The sequence below is a fragment of the Lepidochelys olivacea genome (assembly GCF_965140295.1).
Source record: "Lepidochelys olivacea isolate rLepOli2 genome assembly, chromosome: 11".
Classification (NCBI taxonomy): domain Eukaryota; kingdom Metazoa; phylum Chordata; order Testudines; family Cheloniidae; genus Lepidochelys; species Lepidochelys olivacea.
In genome coordinates, this window is record NC_140421.1 from 53,361,132 (window position 1) to 53,384,093 (window position 22,962).

The window sequence follows — 22,962 nt, forward strand, 5'->3', positions numbered from 1 at the left end:
GACCGATTTATTTTTCTCCTACAGTCATTCTATACTAGAGCATTAGTAACAACCTCCCAAGATGATACTTGCTTCAGAACTTCACCGTCAGGCCCCAGTAGATCAGGACTGAGCACAGACTATAAGAGTTTCTCGCTCCCATCTATGAGCCAATTTACATTTGTAAGTCCTATAAACACCAGTAAACATGTACACGAAGTGTTAGCGTTGAGTTAAACAAGCAATAATTAGGAATTGGCCTGCCAATAGAATATGCGTTTCCACTCTAGTAACACAATTTCCATTCTTACATCTTGTCTGAATTAGAACAGTTCTCTTTAAAAATTCCCCACCACCAGAAAGCTCCACAGTTTCACCCAACCAGCTGTAGCTTTTTAGTACTCCCTGGCTGCAAAGACCCTCCCTAGTTTAGATTGCCTGCACTGGGACTGGAACAAAGATTTGTACCGTCTGAAGCACTGGGACAAACCAGCCTAACCCTGTCCATAACTGAAGGTCCGCCCCCTTACTTAAGGGGGAGGAACTTCTAAGCCCAGGCTACAGCTGATTACTGTGGACAACAAAAGAAACAGGAATGGAAATGAGGTCAAAGGTTGAAAAATCAGGGATCCGGTGGGCGGGGGGGCAATGAGTAGAGATCCCCTGATAGCACCCACTGCTCCTCAAAGGTGTCTAGGGAGTCAGTGGATACTGCCCAGATGAACTCCGCCTGGAGGTGTGTTTGGATAACAGACTGGAAATAGGCCCCCCAGTCACAGAGCACCTGCCTGTCCAGCTTCCTCCTTCTGGTGGAACTAAGATTTGTGTCTATCCTTAAACCCTAGCTAAGAGGGAAGCACCTTGCAAAACATTAAAAACTCTACTACTGATCTACGGTTAAGGCTGACCCAACGAAAACTGTTTCATTCACACTGGTCCCTGCATAGGTTACAATGCATGGGCCTTTCCAAAACAGATTGCTTTTGGTGATGTGGGTATCCCAGAGCCTCAATGGCTCACATAGGTTGGGACTGTCCCAGGATACAAGCCTTTTGGCTAGAAGCAGGCAGGAGGATTAATATGATAATGGTTACCTTCTTTAACGTTAATTCTCAGAAGTGTGTTTTGAGATCTATCCCATCACCTTGGAAACGCTCATGGAAAGCTTGGTTGTCTTGAGCAGTGCTTCTAGCTAAATGACTCATATTGCTTAGATAGAAAAGTGGACTGCCTTGAGGGACAGAAGTTTAGCACAGCAACTGGACTGTCCTGGTAGCTAACAAGCGGGTAACATTTCAGAGAACAGGGACCTTAGATAAACTTGAAAAGCTTTTGTGTGACTTTTTAGATACCTTTGATTAATTCCTAGGGAACAGAAACAAATGTCCAGCTCCTTTCTCCTCTCTGCCTCCCTTCTTTCCTTCCCCTCCCTTTTCCAATGTACTACCTTTTTGTTCTTCTGCCTTTTTTTTTCCCAGTTCCTTATTTTGGGTGGGGGAATCAATTAAATAAAGAAAATCCCCCACCCTAGCTAATGTACTGGTGGCAGGCTGGCTAGCTCAGTTGGCTAGAATGGTCTATAATGCAAAAGTCATGGGATTATGCCTTCTCCAGGCCAAGATTTTTAGTGGGGCGTGCTGGTGGTTAAAGTATGTTACCCATTGGAGCAGGATGTTAATCATGAAAACTAATAGTTAATCAGTCTTATACAGCAGAACACATTAAATATACCTTTCCTATTTGTTATTTACCCACTCGGATTTAATGCATTGTTGTAGGCCAAATTCTCACACAGGGGACTGAAGGAGACAGAGAAAGGATGATGGTAGGCCCAAGGGGTGCTCGGTAATGAGATCTAGAGCTTGTCCTTCATAGGTCACAGGATCAAATCTAGCACAGGTCACTAGCAACCAAAAGTTTTTAGCAGCTAATGGCTTATTTGACCTCCATTCACTTTACAGAGATAAGAGCCCCCACTGGTATTAATTCACACTGCTGATGTCAGCATTAGGATTGAGTTGCAGTAAGGGGAAGTTTTCACACCTCCGTCTTGACCGGCATCTGGCTTGTGGATAAATAGTGGAATTCAGTCTGCTGGGTTGTTAATCTGGTATTGTTCATGAGTACTAAATCTACATGAAAAGATTTTAAAAAAATTCTGCTCTTGGGCATCAAAGGTAACATTTTAACACTGAGCATTAAAATAAATATATTGTATAAAAGGAATGATATTTCAAGTGAGGCAATATGGCACTACAGTGGGCATTAAAAGACAACACTCTATCTTGTTCTGAGTATTTCTTTCTATGTTCCATTCTCACCCTGTTATAATCTTTAACAGGAAACTGCAGCTCACACTTCAATGGCTATTGTTTCCATCCTCTGCAGCTGCTTCTCAGTACCGTGTTTGTTAGAAATATTTGTTAAAATGCCAGTTGGAATCTCCTATTTCACAGCATACGCTGTTTTTGTCACTTTCCTTTGTTGCTGTGAAACAAAACAATTTTAGGAAACATCTGTCACATTTTTTCTTACTGGGGAAGTGACTTCTGTAACCATTTTGAAATAAGAAATTTAGTCTCTCTCTCACCCCCCCGCCACAGACTAATTGTTGGTGGGAGGGTGGTTATTTACAGGTAGGGACTGATATTGTCATATGCGTGAAACACTGATATAATATCAGTGACAAACTGTCAAATGACTTACTGTGCATGTAAAGCAGAGTTATTATTATTTATTATTTGCATTACAGTAGCACCTAGAAGGTTCAATCTGATCACCAGTATTATTGCATTCATCACTCTCACAGGTACTATCTGATCAAAAAACAATTTATGTGCAAAAAAGCAAAGTCTAAAAAGAAATAGTTTAGCCATACAAAGATGGGACATCCTTAAAAACAACTATATTAGCAAAGGGCTAGACATTTAGAAGACATCTAGACTCATAGGAGTCATGCTGGAGGTGAAAGGTGGGACGTTGGCTGCTCATTACCCGAGTCATCCTGCTAGGATAGGGCCCAAGATGGGAGGCTGCAAAGGAAAAATGTGAGATTTAGCACATACTGCAGATGAACAATCTGCACTAACCAGTTTGGCAGGGAAGAGGGGTTTTGACAATGTTCCCTTGAGAGACCATGCTCCCTTGGGACTAAGATTACACAGCTGGCACATTAGCCATTCTCCTTCCCTAGAGCATCAAGTTAGATTCCTTCCCAGCTGCTAAAGGGGACTGGAGAGTGGAGAAGAGGCTCCCTAAGCCCTTTTCTCCTTCTAGTGCAACTGGGCAACGAAAGGCAGGATTTGGCCGACACTTAGGTTTAACTTAGCCCACATCATAAACCCATGAGAAAGCGACGTTGTGGTTGAGGAGAAAAGTTACAGTGCAGCAATTCTATATCAAGTCTTTCCACATAAGAATGATACTTGCAACATTGACACCTGTTTCTTTCCCTAACCCCTACCAACCAAAAGTAAATATATAAAACAAAATTAAAAAATTTTGACCAACACACACAAAAGCCTACCTACCCCTAAGAGATATGAGCCCTCCAAAGCAGAGGCTCAAAGCTGAGTGCCTCAGTTGCAATCTAGTTTGCAGCCAGGGGCAAATCTGATGGGAAAATATCTGAATCAGAACAACATAGATCGGGCTTCGGCAGTAACGATTGTCCCAGTGCAGAAGAAATTGAGCAAAGCGTAAATGATAGAAGTCCTATTACTACGGAATTAGCAGATTTACCCGATGGTAAAGAATGGAAATGTGAGGCAAGTGATGGAGAATCATCCAGTTTTCCTGGCAGCGTAAAGGCGACTGGTGATAAAAAAGAATGTGGCTCACATGAAAAGGAGAGTAATGACAAAGAAAAATCTGGTTTACATGAAAAAGAGAGAAACTATAAAGAAGAATCAGCCTTGCATGATGACAGAAATGGCAGTGAGAAAAACTGACACCACATATCGATATACCAGATCCTGCTTTATGGCTGGCGATCCTAAACTCTGCTGATATTGATCGTACAATTTTGAACGGGCCAAGCAAAATCAAGGATGTGACGTTTCCAGTAAATGAGCAGAAGCAACACTGCTCAAAGTCACACTCTGAAAAAGGGCTCGAGAATGGTGAGAAACTGAATTGGCATTGGCTAGTTTTCTCAAAATCAACTGACAAAGTGCCCTGGTTTTGTTGCAAAATATTTGACAAGAATGCCAAATCATTGCTTGCACTTTCCAGGTACAATTATTGGCATAACTTAGCTGATGCTCTGAAGTAACATGAAAAGTCACCCAGCGTTGGAGGAACGTGCTCAAGCATCTGATCTCAATTACCTTCTTCCTTGCAAAGAATAATTTGGCCTTCCAGGGATCATCAGATAAGTTGTTCATTTAACATAACAGTAATTTTCTCGATTTGGTAGAGCTCCTTGGGAAATACGACCATGTTATGTGTGAGTCAAGTAGTTCATAAAGAAGCTATGGATCATTACTGCAGCAAAACAGTTGGAAACAAATTGATTGACCTTATGGCAAGGAAGGTGCTTGATACATATTGATTATTACGCCATAATAATGGACTGCAGTCCTAATATTAATCACAGTGAAAAGTTGTCATTTACAGTAAGATACGCTGATGACAAGGATGGCTATATCCAAGTAAAGGTACACTTTATCTGTTTCCGCTCTGTGGATGACTCTACTGGAAAAGGCCTGACAAAACTGCTTATGAATGTTTTGAATGAGAATAAAATAAAGCTTCAGGATTGCTGTGGCCAAGGCTACAACAATGGTGCAAATATGAAGGGAAGAAACAGTGGCGTCCAGGCAAGGATCCTTGTGCTGAATCCAAGAGCTTTCTTTGTGCCTTGTGGCTGCCATTCCCTCAAACTGGTTGTGTCAAATGCAGCATCATCATCTTTAGATTCCATATCTTTCTTTGGAGTACTGCAAAGGATATGTTTTCAGCATTAACTATCAGGTATAAGATCCTCATGTACAATGTTACAAATCTGACCATGAAGCCTCTAAGTGACACTTACTGGGAGAGCTGCACTGACAGCATAAGGCCAGTGAGGTACCAAGTGACTGAGGTTTATGATGCCCTGATGGAACTGGCGCAGCTGAGTAAAGCTGTGGCTGGAATCAGAAATGAGGACAAAGCCTGGCAAACCAGATCACTGACTTCTGGTATCAATTGTGGTTTGGCATGATATCCTGTTCCAAGTAAACGTTGTAAGCAAGGCATTACAACAAACTCAGTCGATGGACATCGCGACTGCGACTACTTTGATGAAAAGCTTCCTTGATTTTGTTGTGGCCTACAGAGACAACAGATTTGAATATGCCTCACTGCTGCCAAAGAAATAGCAAAAAGCTCCAGTGTTAAGCCTGTCTTCAAGGAAACTCATATTCATTGCAAGAAGAGACAGTTTAGTTATGAGGGCAGAGATGAGGTGACGGGAAGCTCAGAAGAAAAATTCAAAAGGGAATTGTTTTGTTCATTCGTTGATACTGTTTGAATGTCCATCATAGAAGGGTTTAGAAAAATGAAGCACCACAAAAAGACCTGGGCTTTTTGCATGACCTTAGTAAGCTGCCAGCGGACAGGAAAACACTCTTGAACAATTGTACGGACCTTTACCGGATGCCGACACCTGGATAATGTTCAGACATCAATGATAAAGACCTCTGCCAAACTGGACAACATCCATCACATTTTGCAACATGGGAAGCATACTCTCCACTCCAAGTTTTCCAATTCATTCATGAGGCACAGCAGACAGGCATTTTTCTTAATGTGTGGATAGCTTTGAGGATTCTGCTCATGCTACTGGTCACAGTCAAGAGTGGTGAGCACAGTTTTTTTTGTTTTTTTTAAAGCTCAGGATCATTAAAACATATCTTTGATTGATGATGGCACTTGAAAATGCCATTGACCAGTCTTTTGATCTCTCTGATGCTGTGCTTCAGTTCACGAGGGCAAAAGCGAGGAAAAACAACCTCCTGAACTAAAGGACTAGGGTTGACATTCTAAGACTATCACCTACTGCAACACTGTTTAATACTGGTCCACGCAATGTTGGTGCACAGTTCAATTGCTTGATGTTAGTACATTTCAGTTATTCTTCAAATTAAAGTTTCTATAAGCGCAGAGAAAAGGATATGTTTATTTGCTTACATATGGCATGAATAAATACAGAGTTACAGATCATAGCATGCAAATTTATTGTCTTATGACAGGGATAAATCATGCATGCAAATCGTGGATCAAAGTCAAGAAATGGGCTACAATTGCAATAAAAAATAAAATATTTGAAAGGTTAACAAATGGGTGGGTGTCAAAGATGCACCTCACCTGGGTCGCCATTTGGGTTAGGGCCAGCCCTGCACACTTAGATCCTTACTCAGGAAAAGCTCCCATTCCCTACTCTCCCCGCCCCCCTCACCCTGCCCCAGTTGGCTAGTGCATATACTTCCTTTACATTCAATCAGAGTTTTGCATTAGGTGGGAAATCCAGATTTTGTCCAATAGTATGAACTGCTACACAATAACCCAAAGCTTGAATGCTAAATAGGTGGAGGAGCTCTCCTTCCCATTTGTCTTCAACTTCTTGAGATGTTATGTTATAACTGCACGTCCTTCACTTCCCCACTAAATATCTTTTTTTTTTTTGTGGGTTACACTGTGCCACTGACTTAAGCAGAGTTCCTCCAGTGATTTCAATGGTAAGATTTGCTTAAGAATCAATGACCTAATGTGACCCCGTGTTTTTAAATGCCAAAAGCAAACTGTTCTAATTAAGGAGCAGGTATCTCAATATCAGAGGGTAAAGTTTGGCTTCAGTTACAAGTAGGAATGATTTCTGCCTATTCTTCATTTGTGTATATCGTAAACCTACCATATAATGTGTCAGTCTCTGTTCATTTTCTTGTGCACCAAATTCACCCACACATTATGGGGAGGGGAAATAATATATTTGAAAATATGTTGCGAGTTTAAAGTTGAAGGATAAAAGGAATGTGACTCATTTTGCCTTTGATTCTCATTTTATAAAAATCCTACCTAAGCCATTTCAAAATATGTTTAAAAACAAAATATAATTGGTCACGGTCTAAGGTTATGTCTGCTGTGTTTCATCTTGGAACTAACTCTTAGAAATGATAGCAGACTCTTCTCCTACCTACAGTCTTCTCATTTTATCTGGTTACTTACGTCTAGGCTCAACACCTCACCATCACACTGTTGTCATAGCAACAACAAAAATTGTATTTGTGACTAATCTGGTTTGCTTCCCTCCACCTGATTTCTTTAAGCATGAGCAAGTACTGTAGCTGTATACTTCTATTTTTTTTCCCCCTTCCTCCACTTCATCGGTTCATAGTACTCCTATTCATGTGAATAGGAGTTCTATGGACAGATATAAGGAAAATAAGACCTTTCATAAGTAAACCTGCTGTAATAGCGTCCACCCAAGATCATAGCAATGACAGGTTAACCTCATCTCTATAGCTTTCATTTTCTTGAATCTAATTTACCGAATACAGAAATAAAAAACAAAACCAAAATAAACAATGTCCAGTGTTTTAGCCTAAAACTTTGATGTACATCGTGCCAGTCATGTAGAGAAATCCTCAAGCAATTTATAGACTGATTTATATCAGATTAATACCTAGAAATGGTATTTCAGCCAAGGAGTGGATAGAGGAGTAAACAATAGACACATGTATTACGAAGGAGCTGGTAGCAACTTTAAGTTTGACCAGCACTTTCCATTATCACACAGTTTTCAGTGGCTTGTAACTTGGCCAGATTTTAACCATTCAGACATAAGTTTCCCGTACTTGCTCTCTGCCTCAAGCTGCTTTTTTTTTTTTTAATTTTAATACTTTCTGCTAAATTGGCTATTTCTGAGAATGAAGTTAATTAAAAATTGGTAGTTTTGCTAATGTTACAAGATTAGGGTGCCTAGAGCCTTGCATAGGAATTGTTTTTAGTATTTAACTTGAAATAAATAATAAATGAAATGCTTTTTCAGCTGTTTCTTTGAAGTCTAATATCTTCATGGTTTAGAGCAGGAACTTGAAGTTTGATTGAAGGTGCGAACTGTCCTAAAGGTACACAGATGTCTTTTGCTGTTTCCATGAAAATCCATCAGGTCTGAAAATAATTATTTACGCTTTCTCAGCAGCGCTTGTTAAAGGTTTGCAATCTCTGAATGTTCCATCTGCACTGTGCCTCCTCCAGCCCCACTTGCCATCCAGCGAAATTGAGCATGTTCCCCCACTCCGCTTTCCTGCCATCTGCACTGAGCATACTCAAAACCTGAGGTCCAGATTGGATGCAGCAGCAGCATTGCTTTGGCCAGGGAAGGAGGGCTGGGCTCGAAGGAGACCATGAGGTCTAGCGTCAGCTCTTCTACTAACTGGTTTTAATAATTCAGTGCACTTCACAACTTTTATTACTGAGCAAGGTCTCATACCTCTAACTTAGGAGGCAGGCATCTCCCACCTATTTAATGATTGGACAACTGAGAAGCTGCACAAAGACACTGCAGGAAGAGCTGTGAATAGAAATCTGTGTCGAGTATGGGAGACGCAGTCGCATTGATAGCCACTAAATGTGCCAGATCTATGTGTTTGGCTGAGATATCTGTAACCATTAGACACAACTCCCCTCCAGAGCCAGGAACATAACTGTAGAGATAGGTTTGTAGAAGATTATAATTTAGAGATGCTCCCTCATCAGGGACAACATTATGTCAAAGGAATTTAGAGATGTGCCCTGACAGTGGGGGTTGGGAACTCTGTATGGCTGCGTGCAGCTGTTCATCAGAGACACTTTCCAGTTTGTTTTACTCAAGTTTTATTCCTGTCTCATTCACTGGTTTGTTATTTAATGAACCCCAAGATCATTACAGCAACCAAACAATCCCGACTCCAAATATTCCATTGCCACCTAGAAAATGGTTGTGCAAGGCACTGATAATGTGTGTGTTGTGTCCCTTTGTAAAGGCTGGTTCACCCGAATGACATTATAACTTGTGATAATTAAAGATATATCAAAATGTGTTTTAAGCGTCATTGGAAAATAGCATCTCTAGTAGATAGGGCGCTTCAATACCAGATTGGTAAATGCAGTGGATTGCTCTGCTCTCTTCCCTCTGAGTCTCTGTGAACAGGTTCTCCTGTATGGTTCTGGGGGTTGGGGATGCCTTTCACAGCTGTGTCTTGGCTCTTGGGTATGTATGTTTCATTTGTTGATAGAAGGCACTAGTGCATATTGAAATGTATGTGTAAGACTCCTATTTGCTGAATGATCCGAGCAGGAGTTTTGTAAATTTCAATAGCATACTGCCCATTCCAAAAAACAGAGCAGATGAATGTTTTGGTATACAAGTGAGATGCATGCTGGACACCCACTACATTAACCAGTGAGCAAAGTCTGCTGTAGAGGTTACTCAGGAGTAGATCTAGTAGGAGAACAGGGAGGAAAAAAATCCCATAACATTTTTTGTTTTTCATTGCAACTTCGGTGCCACTAGTCCTTTTTCCAATTAACTCTACTCAGGAACATAGTGGTGAATACTACAGGCAGACTGCTTCAGCCTTTGTACTTGAAGACAAATTATAGCTTCCAGATCTGTCAAGCTTGACAAAGTGTTCTTTAAAGTTATAACAGAACTGTGCTTAAAATAATATATAAACTACACTTTCAGATCATGGGTTGAGGTTGGGTAGCTTCGTGTGTGTGTGTGTGTGTGGTGTAGAGGGGAAGGAAGAGGAGTGAACTGAGAAATTTCAAAGAAATGTTGCACTAGAGAGCCAAGAGTAAGTCAGGTGGGCTATAACCTTCAGAGATAAATAGACTAACACTGTTCACACAGACACCAAAAAGTAGAAGATGAATTACAAATATATTTTTCCTCTCGCATTAAGAGTCCAACCCATCTCCCATTTAAGCCAATAGAAAGTCTCCCTACTTCTATACCCCATCCTCCCAATCACCTGTTTTCCCCTGGCACTGGTGGTGTGTTGGGACAGGAGGTGGCACAGCCAGCGTGTGCTGCAACACCAGAAGGGATTGCTGGAATAACAGCTGTAGGGGGCTGTTGCAAGTTGGTATAAGTTAAAGGGGTGCTGTGTATGTTCTTACTTGTGCCAGGGATCAGGGAAGTGCCCTGCCACCCTTCTTCAGGCGTGCTAAGCAGAACTCTGGCCCAACCAAGGATCTAGGCCCAGCCTAGAGCACAAATAGGTTTGAGAAAAGATGCCAAATTTGCTCTCCCACATGCGATTTGTATACTTTAATATCTTTGGAGTAGGGCTTATCTTGTATTGGGTGTCCTGTACAGCTTTCAGTACATTTTCAGCGCTTGACAAATAATAAAATGAGAACAATGAGGGTGCTGGTTGTGGTTTTTCTACCTGCCCAAGAGAACTAAACTGAGTGGGATTAGTTTTGACAACTGAAGATCCAGGATCTGTATCAATACATCTGGACCTTTGGAATTCTGCCATGTAGCACTTATTTAGGTTAAAGACGTAAGCAGAAATTATATTATACCAATTTCAAGGCCAGACATGTAGTACTTTAAATGAAATATGTGTTTGTTACAGCTTATTTATTTTTTTTAAAAGCACCACAAGCTATTTGCTTTATCTACAGTACGGAACATTTCAAAAAATCCGCTCTGCCCCTGCCAGTAGCAGTTATTGTGGAAATCAGGCTAGACTGCGGGTTTTACTATTAAAGGTCGGAAAAGAAAAATCAGGAAAAAGATCTAATAGTGAAAGTGCTATTAGATGTCTGATGGTTGACATTTCTATTCTGAAAACATACCAGTCACTTGTTATCTAAAAAAGTCAGTTCTTTGCTGTCGTGATACAACTGAGAAAGGCCAGCACTGCTACTAATAGAGAGAACTATTGCTCTTTTTCTCAGATGGAAATATTTTACCACAAAGGTCAGGACTGATATCACTTTTAATAGGCAGAACAGTGACTTGTTGAGAAAATCTGTAAACCTTTAGACCCCAAGCTCCTGAAGTCAATGGAGCTCCATACAAGGACCTTTCTGCCTGGAGCAGCTTGCAGGACTGGGATCTTAATACCCAATCCTGCATAGGGATACAGAGAACTATTCAGTATATGCCCCCACTTGTGTTGCATTTCTTTTGAGAAAGCCAGCCATGGAGTGGGCTGAGCAGTGGTTGCCAGCCTCTATGCAGTCTTTATCTGCTTAGGTCTGTGGGGCAGGAAAAGGCAGACTCTGGGCCCTACCTCCTGCTCTGGCCCCTACATGCGGTTCTAGTAGCATGCAGAGGCTGCAGTGAAGCCACAAGAGGCTGGGGGAGAATACAACCCAGAAGAGGAACACAAGACTCCTGGGATTGTTCTCATATATTCCGGTTACCACTTCAGAACCTGGCCAGATCAGAATCCAGGTGGCACAAAAGATGGCTCACAGCCACCTTTGCCTCTGCCTACTAGTACGCATCTATGGCATTGCAGCTCCTAAGAAGCACAGCACAGTATCTCTCCCAGCAGGTGTGTCAGGACCTAAGGACATTTGTTCTTTCTTCTACACACACACACACACGGCTATTATCTAAACATACACATACATGTATACAAAAGTACATTGAAGACCTGAGTGCTCGTCTCAATCTGTCCTACATTCTATAGGTTATCTAGAGTGCACATTTGTTTAGAGCTGGTTGCGTTTCTAGCATTTGATAATACTCTTTTTGTCAAATACGTAGCAAAGGGAAGAGGGGGACATTTAAAGAGCGAAACCAAACAACAAAACAAAGTCTGAATAAAAATACAGAGAAATCCCTATACTCAAGCATCTGGTGCGGGTGACTGTGTAAAATGCGTATCTGTTCAGCCTTCAAAAGATGGTCAGGACTGTTCATCTCAATGCCATTGGAGGCATTCTTTCTGTACGTATGATCCTGCAGAGAGAATGCCTCTGGTAGGGTGATGCAGCAATACTTCCACCACACTATGGCTGTGTGTCCTAGGACAAAAACAAATACGCTGGGCCTCTCTGCTTGTCCTGCAGAAGCAGTTAATAAACTTGTTGTTTTAACTGTTTTGAAATTATGGATGATGTTGATATACAAACAAGGAAGGAAATGAAAAGTGACCTTAATTTCAAGTTGCATGAAAATCACATAAGAAAAATTAGTGTTTCAATAATGCAAGAGGAAAAACTGGTAGGAATGGAAATATTGTCAAGTTTCTGAGGCCATCACCAATAAATGAATAAAGGGAACAAAATGATTGGCAGTGTCATGTTAAGATTTTCCATTGCAGTACATATAATAAAGATAACCCTTTGCAAGAACTATAACAGTCATTGCAGTCCAAGTAGGAAACATGCCACCATCAAAGAAGGGAAAGAAACCTTTCATAAAACGGAGATATGTATCTGCTTTGTGCAGAAGGCACAATTATAACAGGAAGTAAATCATTAACTAAATGCTATCGTTTTCCCAGAATTCTTACCATAAACAAACATTTATTAGACTGTGTTTTACTAACGTCAACCAATAAAAGAAAATATCACTATGTGCAAAAGCTTGATGGAAAAACCTTTAAGCTTGTCAAAAGACAACCTTCAATCTGCATCAAACTGAAGGTCTATATGCTATAGAGCTGTGGCTTTCAACCTGTGGTCTGCAGATTATGTCAAAGACAACCAAAGGGGTCCGCACCTCCCTTTGAATTTTTTTAGGGGTCTGCAAATGAAAAAAGTTTAAAACCACAGCTATAGAGCCTCATATCCAGTGCTGGCTGCAGTTTTTCACCTGTAAATAACTGTGCCTGCATTTTTGTGTCTGCAATGAATTGTATACTACTCCTGGGGGAATTCTGTGCCACTGCGCAATGCAGAATTTTGCAGCAATTAATGGTTTTTGCACATAATTTCCTTTCCCCGAGAGAAATGGGCTGCAGTGCTGTTGGCCGCCACTAGGGGCTGCTGGACCTGGCCGAGCCCAACTCGTACATAGAAGACACTGCAGGTTAGCGCTGGGGAGGAGAGTAGAGGGTTCCCAGCAGCTGCAGCTTCCTGCATGCCCTGAAGGAACGAGACGGTGGCATGCAGGAAACTCCACACAAGCCTGGCTGGGACCCAGCACCAGGCTGTTTCTCCTTCTGGAACCCTGGGCATTAGAGGGACGGGTGTCTGGGCTGGGGAGGCCACGGCTGGGCTCTGTGGGTGAGGGGGACGGGTATCTGGCTGGGGAGGCCATGATTGGGCTCTGGAAGGGACGGGGAGGGTGTCTGGGCTGGGGGAACATCTGGGCTCTGGGAGAGAGGGGGATGGGTATCTGGGCTGGGGGGGCAACAGATGGGCTCTGGGAGGGGAGGATGTCTGGGCTGGGGGGACCACGGCTGGGCTCTGGGCTTCGGGGGAGGGTATCTGGGCTGTGGGGGGGCAGAGAAACAGAAACTGGGTTGTCATATGGGTTTCTTTAATTCTCTACTCTAGGGGAATTTTTGTGTGTGTCTGTATTGCTATAGACATACTTGCTGACAGGTATTTTGAAATCAATGACCAAAATAATTGAAACTGGCATGATTATATAGTGTTATTTAGACAAATAACATTTGCAGAATTTTAAAATATTATGTGCAGAATTTTCAATTTTTTGGCGCAGAATTCCCCCAGGAGTATGTGTACACAACTATTCGTAGTTAAATATCTACTTTTGTGCCTACAGATCAGGTAATTAGTCATTTTACTAACATCGCACCTATAATTAGACAAGGTTGAAAAACTTCACTTGCAAAAACTGAGATCTGTCTGCATATCAAGCCCCTTGGTTCCAGTTTCTGCTGTTACACTTGTGCAATCTCCACTGAAATCATATGTGTTACTCCATAAGTGTAACTGAGAACAGAATTTGACCATAAGTGTCAACTTAATTTTGCCTGGAGATAGTAGGGTCTGATCTTCCCATAGTTGCTTAGATACTACAGTGATGAGCACAGTTTAAGAACATAAACAGAACTGAACTGACTTCAGTGGTAGTTGGATTTTGCCTTAGAAACCAGAAAGAAGGTACACATTTATTTAAGGGCAATCTGAGGTAATAATCTTACCTGAAGAAGTTTCCTGATTCTTTTCAGGTTGTGTATCAACAGGAGGTTCTTTTCTTGAGAAACACGGTCTAACTGTTCATCCAATTGTATTAACAAGTTCTGTAAGAGGATTGTTGCCATTGGTTCATTGTTGGAAGCGACCTCCCTATGCAACACAAAATTCTTAACATGAAATATGCATGTGAATGAACAAAAATGTCATGATATATGTCAAGTTATTTGCTAAGTAAGTTATAATCTGCATCTTGGTGAAAAATTCAGAATTAAAGGAAACAAGTAAAGACTTTTTTAAAAGATAGTTTGCTTCTTGCATGCAGTCTGGAGAAAAGAGTAGATGAAACCGTTTCACACTACAAAATACAAACAAACAAAAAAAACAAACCTAAAACTAACTGACATTTTTTCATGCAAAAAACTGTAATGTTAATATTCTAAAAACAAATAAAATATTTTGTATAGAGATGAGTCCAAACAAAAATCTATTCAATCACACCTGAAATTTGAGGTTGAAAGAGAGAAATTTGAGGTTTAAAAGTTATAGGACAGCTCGAATGACTATGTATTATCTGATTATATTAAGCTTTAATATTGTTTCTCTTCATTAAAGATAGATGAAGCCATATTTCAATAAATGTGTGATAAAGAAAATTTCATTCAGCTTACTTCTTTAAAGAATTATTTTTAAATAAAAATGTGGTATTTGATTTATTAAAAATCAAAGCAAGAAAGAGATCCCTAAACACTAATTAGTGTTTTTATTATAAATCTGCCTCGACAAGTAAAATATATGCAATGGAAATCTGTAATTGGTAAATTAATGTCGTGAAAACATTGGCACTTTTAATGTTTCCCTCTGAATCTCTCAGATAAATAAAGGGCAACATGCTATGTGAATAAGATGGCCTTTAATACATAACTAAAGGTACACTTTTCTTGCAAAGCATGTTCCTTCACAGTTCACAAGCAAACATGCTAGAAATCTGCCTGAATAAACCATAAAGTTTCCACAAATCAAACCTTAGTAGATAGAAGAACATTTAATCCTACCAATCTTGGCTTTCTATCCACTGTGCTAGTAGATGTCGGACTTCCATGGGAAAGTTATCATCATAGAACTGGTCTACCTGCTCCAAAAACTTTATTTCCAACTGCTGGACTTGACTCCACTGAGACATACTATAAAAGAAATGGTGAAATTGGTTTAATATTTAATGTATAATCTTTGATACTACACAAGCACTCCATGGCATGTGTATCATTTGTTTTCAGCATATGTTCATCCTTTGTCATACAATTTTATAGTCCTCCTACCCTTCATTTTTTCTGCTTTCAAAGGTACACTGTCCACCTGAAACAGTGAATTATTCAGTTAAAAAAAAAAGAGTAAACAGTAGTTTCAGGTGTAAGACTGATCTGGGTACCCTGCGGATTTCTGTGGTTTCACACCACCTTTTCCTTTTTATTGTAAATGATTTTCTCTCCCTGGTTGCTGTGTGAAAGACTCATAAAAGTAGATCATAAAAATATCAGGCAGAACAGTGACTTTTCTTTTAACAGTATTTCCCTTTTCAGAAAAGTAGTTTACAAAGCCAGATATCATCACTTACAAGACCAGTAAGCTGGCAGGAAGGTGCCCTTGTTGGTTTGATTAATTCACACTACTCTGATTTTATATTCCACTTATCATTGTATTTCATCAACTTCAGCTGGTTCTAGAACTCCATCCTCTTCTCTATTGAGGTGCAATATCCTGCCCTAGCACATTGAGTTATTGCTCTAGTACATCTTTAACTGCAATAAACCTGTGTGCACTTTGGGTCCAAACCCAGGAGTGGGAAGGCCACATAAGAAATAAAAGAGATGAAAATGTAGGCATGATCAGGGCATCTACTGCCCCACTCTGAAATTCATATCTAGACTAAGCACCTCTATATCTATCTCACCTAGAAGGATTGTACCTTGGGGTTGCTTAAGATTGTAGTTGTATGTTTTTGGTAAACTTAGTACTGGGAAGAAAGGCAGATACAAGGAATAGGCCACCATGTGATGAGCTTGCATGGGGATAAGGGACAGACATTAGACCTGCATCGTCACTCCATACTCAGGCAAAACCAACATTAACTTCAGTAACTTGAGTGTGGGATTGCAACAATCTTTCAAGGTTGTAAATATTGGGCCAGATTCTCATGCTGCATCCAACTTCTCCTGGGCAGACTAGAGTGGGAGGGGTGGCCATCAGGAAGCTGGTTATACCTTCCTGATTCTCTGCCTTAATCCTGAGCACACATTAGAGTAGCTCAGAGGCTGCTCTAAAGAGCACCTGTTGGAATCATGTTCCAGCCAGTGCTCCTGCCAAACCCTCTCCATTCCTCCCCACCCCTGACATACTTCCTATGCTGGGGGCTGCAAAGAGGGAGTGACAAAGGAGCAAGCTATATCAGCTCAGTATCCCTAGCATGGTCTCAGTGGTACAAAAGAGGTAGAGAGTGAGCCGACGAAGTGAGCTGTAGCTCACGAAAACTTATGCTCAAATAAATTTGTTAGTCTCTAAGGTGCCACAAGTACTCCTTTTCTTTTTACGAATACAGACTAACATGGCTGCTACTCTGAAACCTGAGAATTTAGACCATATTTATTTTTTTAATTTACATTTTTATGTTGTAAAAAGTTATTACCAATCAATGCTGCAGATATTTTGCATATTTCAGAGTAAAACAGATAAGGGGAAAACACCCAAACAACAAAAATGTTGCTACAATGGCCTGTAACGCCTTTATTATTATTATTACTATTATTATTTGATGATATTACCTAAAAGCCCCAATCTCTGCTTGATTGACTGTAACAGGGTGGGTTTCTCTTTTTAGGGCCAGGAGGCCTCGGGCAGCCAACCCTGTGCTGTAATTAGCCCCATCTTAGCTAGACGGGGTAGGGCTAATTGTGGTCAGGTGACAGTATGAGACACCTGAGCCTCACAAAAGGGCTGAGAAAACTCAGTTTGGAAGATGAATCACAGGGAGTAGGTTGGGTTCTTGTAGGTCCTTAAATAGGGGGTGGAAGAGGGAATGAATTTGAAAGGGGATTCTAGGAAAGGAGCCAGAGTGACTTAAAGGTAACCCACAAGGGATAGGGAGCTGAGTCTGGAGGGTGGGCTAAAGATGAGCCCAAGCAGTGTGAAAGACCCTTTTGTTTGTGTGAGTTGCTGTTTTGGGCTTTCTGTACCATTGGTCAGGCACAGGGCCAAAGAGGGGAGGAGCAGGGAGGTTCTAGAGGTGACAATCCCTCCAATACGCCATCCTGGATGTTGGGGATGGTACTGTGGTGAGTGGAACTGCTTACAGGGCCCCATTGTGCTAGGTGCTACACAAAAATTACAGCTTGTTGAAGTGGTTTTGAGAGAAAAAAGACTATGGAACTGTCAGTCTTTTGAGACAAATATAGATTAACAGTTTTTCAATGTGAAAATTCAAAATGAAGCATTTTATTTTGAGTTGTTTCATAACGTCAAACATGGTCTTAAGCCATATATTCAGTGTCTTCATTATTACAACAATCTGTAACCTTCTAACCCCCTTTTTTTGTCCTATGACTACAGGGTGTTAATGGGCCACTTCACCTAGAATGGCCCCTTAGTTTAGCATTAGTAGTTAGCACATTGCATCTCTTTGACCTTGTATTTAGCTGTTACACTCTAGATATGTCTACATTGCAATTAAACACCTGTGGTGCACCTGTGCCAGGTGACTTTAGCTCAGAGGCTTGGGTTAAGGGGCTGTTTAATTGCAGTTTAGACTTCAGCCTGAGCCCAAACATTAAAACTAAACAGCCCCTTAGCTCAAGCACTGAGAGTCCAACTCCACTGGCATAGCCCAGGCATGGGTGTCTAAACTGCACCGAGTACCTTTCCCAGACCTGAGGAAGAGCTCTGGGTAGCTCAAAAGACACCCCCCCCCTCCCCCCAACAGAAGTTGGTCCAATAAAAGCTATTACCCCACCCACCTTGTCTAGCTAACTTTTAAAAAAAAAAGCATTTTGTTTTGATTGAAAATATAACAATTTTGTAGAACTTTATTTTTGGGTGACTTGTTGATATTTCAATTTGTTGTCCCATTTTGTTGTGATGCGTTATTCATAAAGCAGAATTTCCATTCTGTAGAAAATCCTGATGTTTTAAAAACAAACAAAAAACAACTCTAGTTCTGAATCTGAAAAATCAATTTTCCATAGAATCCAAATCCCAAAATGTTAATTCTCAAGACTGAACAGTTTACTTTGTTTAGATAAGGTAACATCATTTAGGGTATTTAATATAATTGTGATACTAAAATATTAATGTTAATGTCTACATTCATCAAAACTACAAAGTCAAAAGTGTTCTGTCTCATTGAAATGAAATGGTTCCATGTCCTCCAAATGAATTAAAAATAACTTCATAGATGCTTAAAATTTTTAATTAAAGGGAAAATAATAGTTTTTTGAATAAGAATCTCAAACCAAACACTAAAACATTATGAACTTCCATTTTTAGTTTTCATTGACCCAAAGGAAAACCCTGAAGAAGCTGAAGTACTTTATGGGTATAACTGAGTCCTGTGGCCTTAATCAGGCAACATTAAGGGAGGTCAATGAGAGTCTTTCCGTAATAAGTACTGCATAACTTAGTCTTGTGATATGTGTTACTGAGTGCTGTACATTAAGTCAATAAGAGCACCTAAGTTTAAAAACTGATTAACAGCCAAATCTTGAGGTCTTTATATAATTACTGATTTATCCCCCCTCCAGATATTGTTATGAATATATGGCAATTCTCTCCAAAAAGAAGCTTGTGAATATTTATGCATTGATAATGATATGCAGATCTTATTCAGCATTCATTTCTCCAGGATTACATTATTACAATTTATAAAAACTCCCTGCAACATCACTTTCAAGCCGCCTCCTTTTTACATTTCTTCTATTTAGTGGAAGAGAAAATGTAACCAACTATTTACTTTTGTTTTCTGGTAATTGGGTATGAAAGCATTTCATTCCCTTTCTGCAGCTGTATTGATAACTTTACACAGTTTGCATAACTGATCAATGATGTATATGAAGAGGGAAATGCATGTGTTCCTTCCATACTGATGACTGTGTCTTTTGCATATATAAAGACTGGTGATTTTTCTCACACACACAATCCATCCATCTTGTGCAACTTCTGTGGCCTGAGCTATAGAGGAGCTCAGACTAGAGCAGGAGTGGCCAAAGTGAGCCTGAAAAGGAGCCAGAATTTACCAACGTACACTGCCAAAGAGCCACAGTAATAAGTCAGCAGCCCCCCGCATCAGTTCCCCAACACCACACCCTCTCCCCTGGCTTCCAGAGCCTCCTGCCCACAGGCAGCTCTGCTGAACAGCACCTCTCTCTCTCTCTCTCCCTGCACCTCCCGCTCAGCTGTTTCTTGGCATGCAGGAGGCTCTGGAGGGGGAGGAGCGAGGGCATAGCAAGCTCAGGGGAGGGGGCGGGAAGGGGTGGAGTGGGGGCAGGGCCTGTGGCAGAGCCAGGGGTTGAGCAGTGAGCACCCCCCCCCCCCCCGGCACATTGGAAAGTTAGCGACTGTAGCTCCAGCCCTGGAGTTGGTGCCTATACAAGGAGCCGCATATTAACTTCTGAAGAGCCGCACATTGGCCACCCCTGGACTAGATGATCACAAGGGTCCCTTCTGGCCTTAGACACACTTCAGTAGGAGTTTTGAGTGCAAAACTTTAATAGAATTAAATGGCTTTTGAGAATCCTGGAGTTTTGGATGTGCTAGGAACACCTAATAAGGCCCTAAGTAAGGACTACAGGATTTTGTCTGTAGTGTAAACTTTAAGGTTTCTTTTATGCTCACAGTCACTTGCCTGCATGACCCTTTGTACGATTGGGGCCTGTTTTGTAAATGGGAGACTTTTTTTTTTTTAAAGCATATCCAGCTCAAACACAAACAATACACATTGTGGCAGGCTTTCCATTTCGCTTTTAGTCACAGGGCATGAACATGGCAAATGTATTTACTTTTCTCTTGTGGTGAAACAAACTGTAAGACAACGTGAAGCACAGACTTTATTCAAATTCATACCAAAAAGTACTTTCCTTTTTCCAGGAAAAATTAAAGTTAAAAAAACTGAAAACATACATAGTTTAGTTTAGATTCTTATTCTAAAGCATCTAGTGCAGTACACAGAGCTGATATTGCAATGTAATGCAACAGACTATTTCTTAATGCTGCAATGTAACTTTCATATTTCATTTATGGTGTCAAAATAGTGTGTGTGCTATACAGTTTGGATGATCTGTTTCTATAACTTATAAATACATTCTAGGACAGTTAAATTCAATGGTATGTTAGGAAAGCATCAGGGCTTCAAAATGTGTATCTTCTGAAACTATCAAATTCACAAATGGAAGGTAAATGCAGGGGTGCTGGAACAATTTGTATAGTAGGGGTGCTGAGAGCCATTGAACCAAACTGTAAACACTGAAATGACTTCAAGCCAGGGGGGTGCAGTAGCACCCCTAGTTCCACGACCTATGTCTAAATGTATCTGTTTAATTCTCAAAGCTCTGTGCTGTTAAGAGGGCCATTATTGTGCATAAGTGGGAATCTTATAAAACAGTGCCATAGCATCTACTTCTATTCGGTTTCTTTCAGGAGTTAGATTAATTTGTTTTCAAAACACAAATGGCCTGTACCCTTCTGGTAAAAGAAGATGATCTCTTAAGGCTGTCTTCGCACTATGCTCTAGCAGGGTTTCCGTGCAAATTTTGGGTTTCAGAATACGCTTCCTGAAAATGACTTCTTTCTGAACTTCTAACCGCAGAGCTTACCTGGGGAAGGCTCCCCCCCACCCCCTCGCCCAGGCCCAGGCCCAGGCCCATCTTTAACGGGGCACAATGGCAAGGAACCGCCTTCAAAGCTGCTCTGCAGAGCCCTGAGGAATCAGGGCTATGCGTACGGGGGGGGGAGGCGAAGGGGGCCAACGAGCTAGTCTCTGTCCCCTGTTTCCTCGGCTGGCCTCGCTCCTCCGTTCCGTCAGCTCTTCTCTGCAGGTGCCCACTCAAGAAACTTGCCCTTCCACGCCCGCGGTTGTGGGGCTCGCTGCCCCCCCCGGTTCGGCCCTGGAGCTGCCGGCCGCGGGGGCAGAGCTAGCGGCCGGGGCTGAGCTGCACGCAGCCCTTCGCGCCGCAGCCCCCGGGGCACGTGCTTCAAGATGGGTGGCCTCACCCGCCCCCACTCCAGGGAGCGCTGCGAGCGGGCGCCGAGCCGCGGGGGGCCCTGCCCGAGGCAGCCGCTGGCCTTGCCTGGAGGCCCGCTGGCTCCCCTGAAGGCCAAGCTCCCCCCGGGGGCCGCCTGTCCCCGCTTTTGCTGGGAGACCCAACCACCCACCCACCCGGCGCCAGCTGCTGCGACAGCTCGACGGGCGCCCAGAGCCGCAGCTCCTGCGCCCGCCCCGCTCTCCGTGCGGGGCCCCACCTGGGCCAGGCCGGCAGCTCGCGCGGGGCCAGGGCTGCCCGGGGAAGCCAGAGCGGAGCCCCAGCAGAGCCTGGAGCCCGGCTGCCCTCGCGCCCCTCCCCCGGTGCCCTCCGCTCTCCTCCCACTTGCCTGTCCGAGGGGCGCCCCCAGGCAGGCTCCGCGGGTGGCGAGGCGCGCAGGCTGAGCTCCGCCGGGCGGCTGGCTGCCGGCCCCCGCCTGCCGCGCGCTTTATTCTGCGCGCTGCCTCCCGGCTTTCCTGTGCGTCAGCGGGGAGTCCCGGTCCCCGTCCCCGTCCCCGTCCCGCCCCGGAGACCCCGTCCCGCCACTAGGGACGCCGCAGCCCGCCCCCGGCGTGTCCCCCGAGGAGACGAGACCCTGCGCAGTGGCGAACCGAGCATGGGCTGGGGGCTGGAATTGCACTGGGCGAACCATCCCCAAGGGGCGGGGCGGGGGCTGGCCAGGCTCCAGGCCACTGCGTGACCCGAGGGTTTCAGTGCTGCTGTTCCCACGCTGCACCCCAAGAGGTGGATTTTGGAGTCCTGCTTTCCTACCGATCTACCTACTGCAGCTGTTGGCCCCAGCAAGGGGTGATTTGGCCAAGCATCGCCTTGCCCCCAGTGTTCCCACTGATGAAGCTTTGAGCATGATGTTGGCAACGGAACATTATTCTCTGAGCTATATTTTTCTTATTACGGTATTATTTTCTCTTTACATTTTTTTTCAACCTTATGTGTTGCAGGGTTCAAAATGGACTAGTTTTCCCTTTTTTGCCAGAGTCTCTGTGACATTTTAAAATACCTTTATCAAAATCATGTTAGATTGTCATTAACAACTTTGTGTGCCAAAAATGCTTGCTAACAATCCTGAATCCAGTTTCTATATGTATTTTCCAAAAGTGGAAAATTAAGCTGTTGACAGTTATTTGTGACAAGTTTGGTTTGGAGCGAGTGGGCCAGTTTTCATCAGAGAAACAAAAAATGTTGACAGGCTTTCTTATAGCCCTGTTACTGCTGAGTAGAGCCCTCCGAAACCTGTAATATGCTTATCCTCTTACTAGTGTATAGAGTGACCATATGTCCTGCTAAGATTCTCTTGCTTTTCAGTGAGTCGGTATAGTTTTTGCCAGCCCAGAGGTTGAGCAGCCAATGTCTTAAGTTTTCACAATGTTTTGTCCAACTTTCGTAAAGTAAATACATGGTTAATACGAGTTTAAAAGGCCAGGAACACTTGTGAAGAAGCTGTGCAGCAGATAGTGCTGGAGCTGTGAAAATGTCAATTTTTGATGTATGGAACTTTAGAGGCAGTGATTGTCATTGTGTTTTCTGATATTGCCCTAGATGTGCTACTAAATATTTTGTTTGGAAAGAGGGCACAATT

The 22,962-nt window shown here is 42.4% G+C and overlaps 1 protein-coding gene across 1 annotated transcript in view; it reads right to left on the reverse strand.

Annotated features, from left to right (window-relative positions):
* STAT4 (signal transducer and activator of transcription 4) overlaps positions 1-21,856 on the reverse strand; it is a 62,218-nt gene extending 40,362 nt beyond the window's left edge. The window contains exons 1-3 of the mRNA XM_084643373.1: positions 21,715-21,856; positions 15,138-15,266; positions 14,091-14,235 (exon numbers count right to left, since the gene is read on the reverse strand). Of these exons, the coding sequence (XP_084499499.1) occupies positions 14,091-14,235; positions 15,138-15,265 (273 nt within the window). The 5' untranslated portion in view covers position 15,266; positions 21,715-21,856. The remainder of the gene's footprint in view (positions 1-14,090; positions 14,236-15,137; positions 15,267-21,714) is intronic.
* Between the last annotated feature and the right edge of the window lie 1,106 nt (positions 21,857-22,962).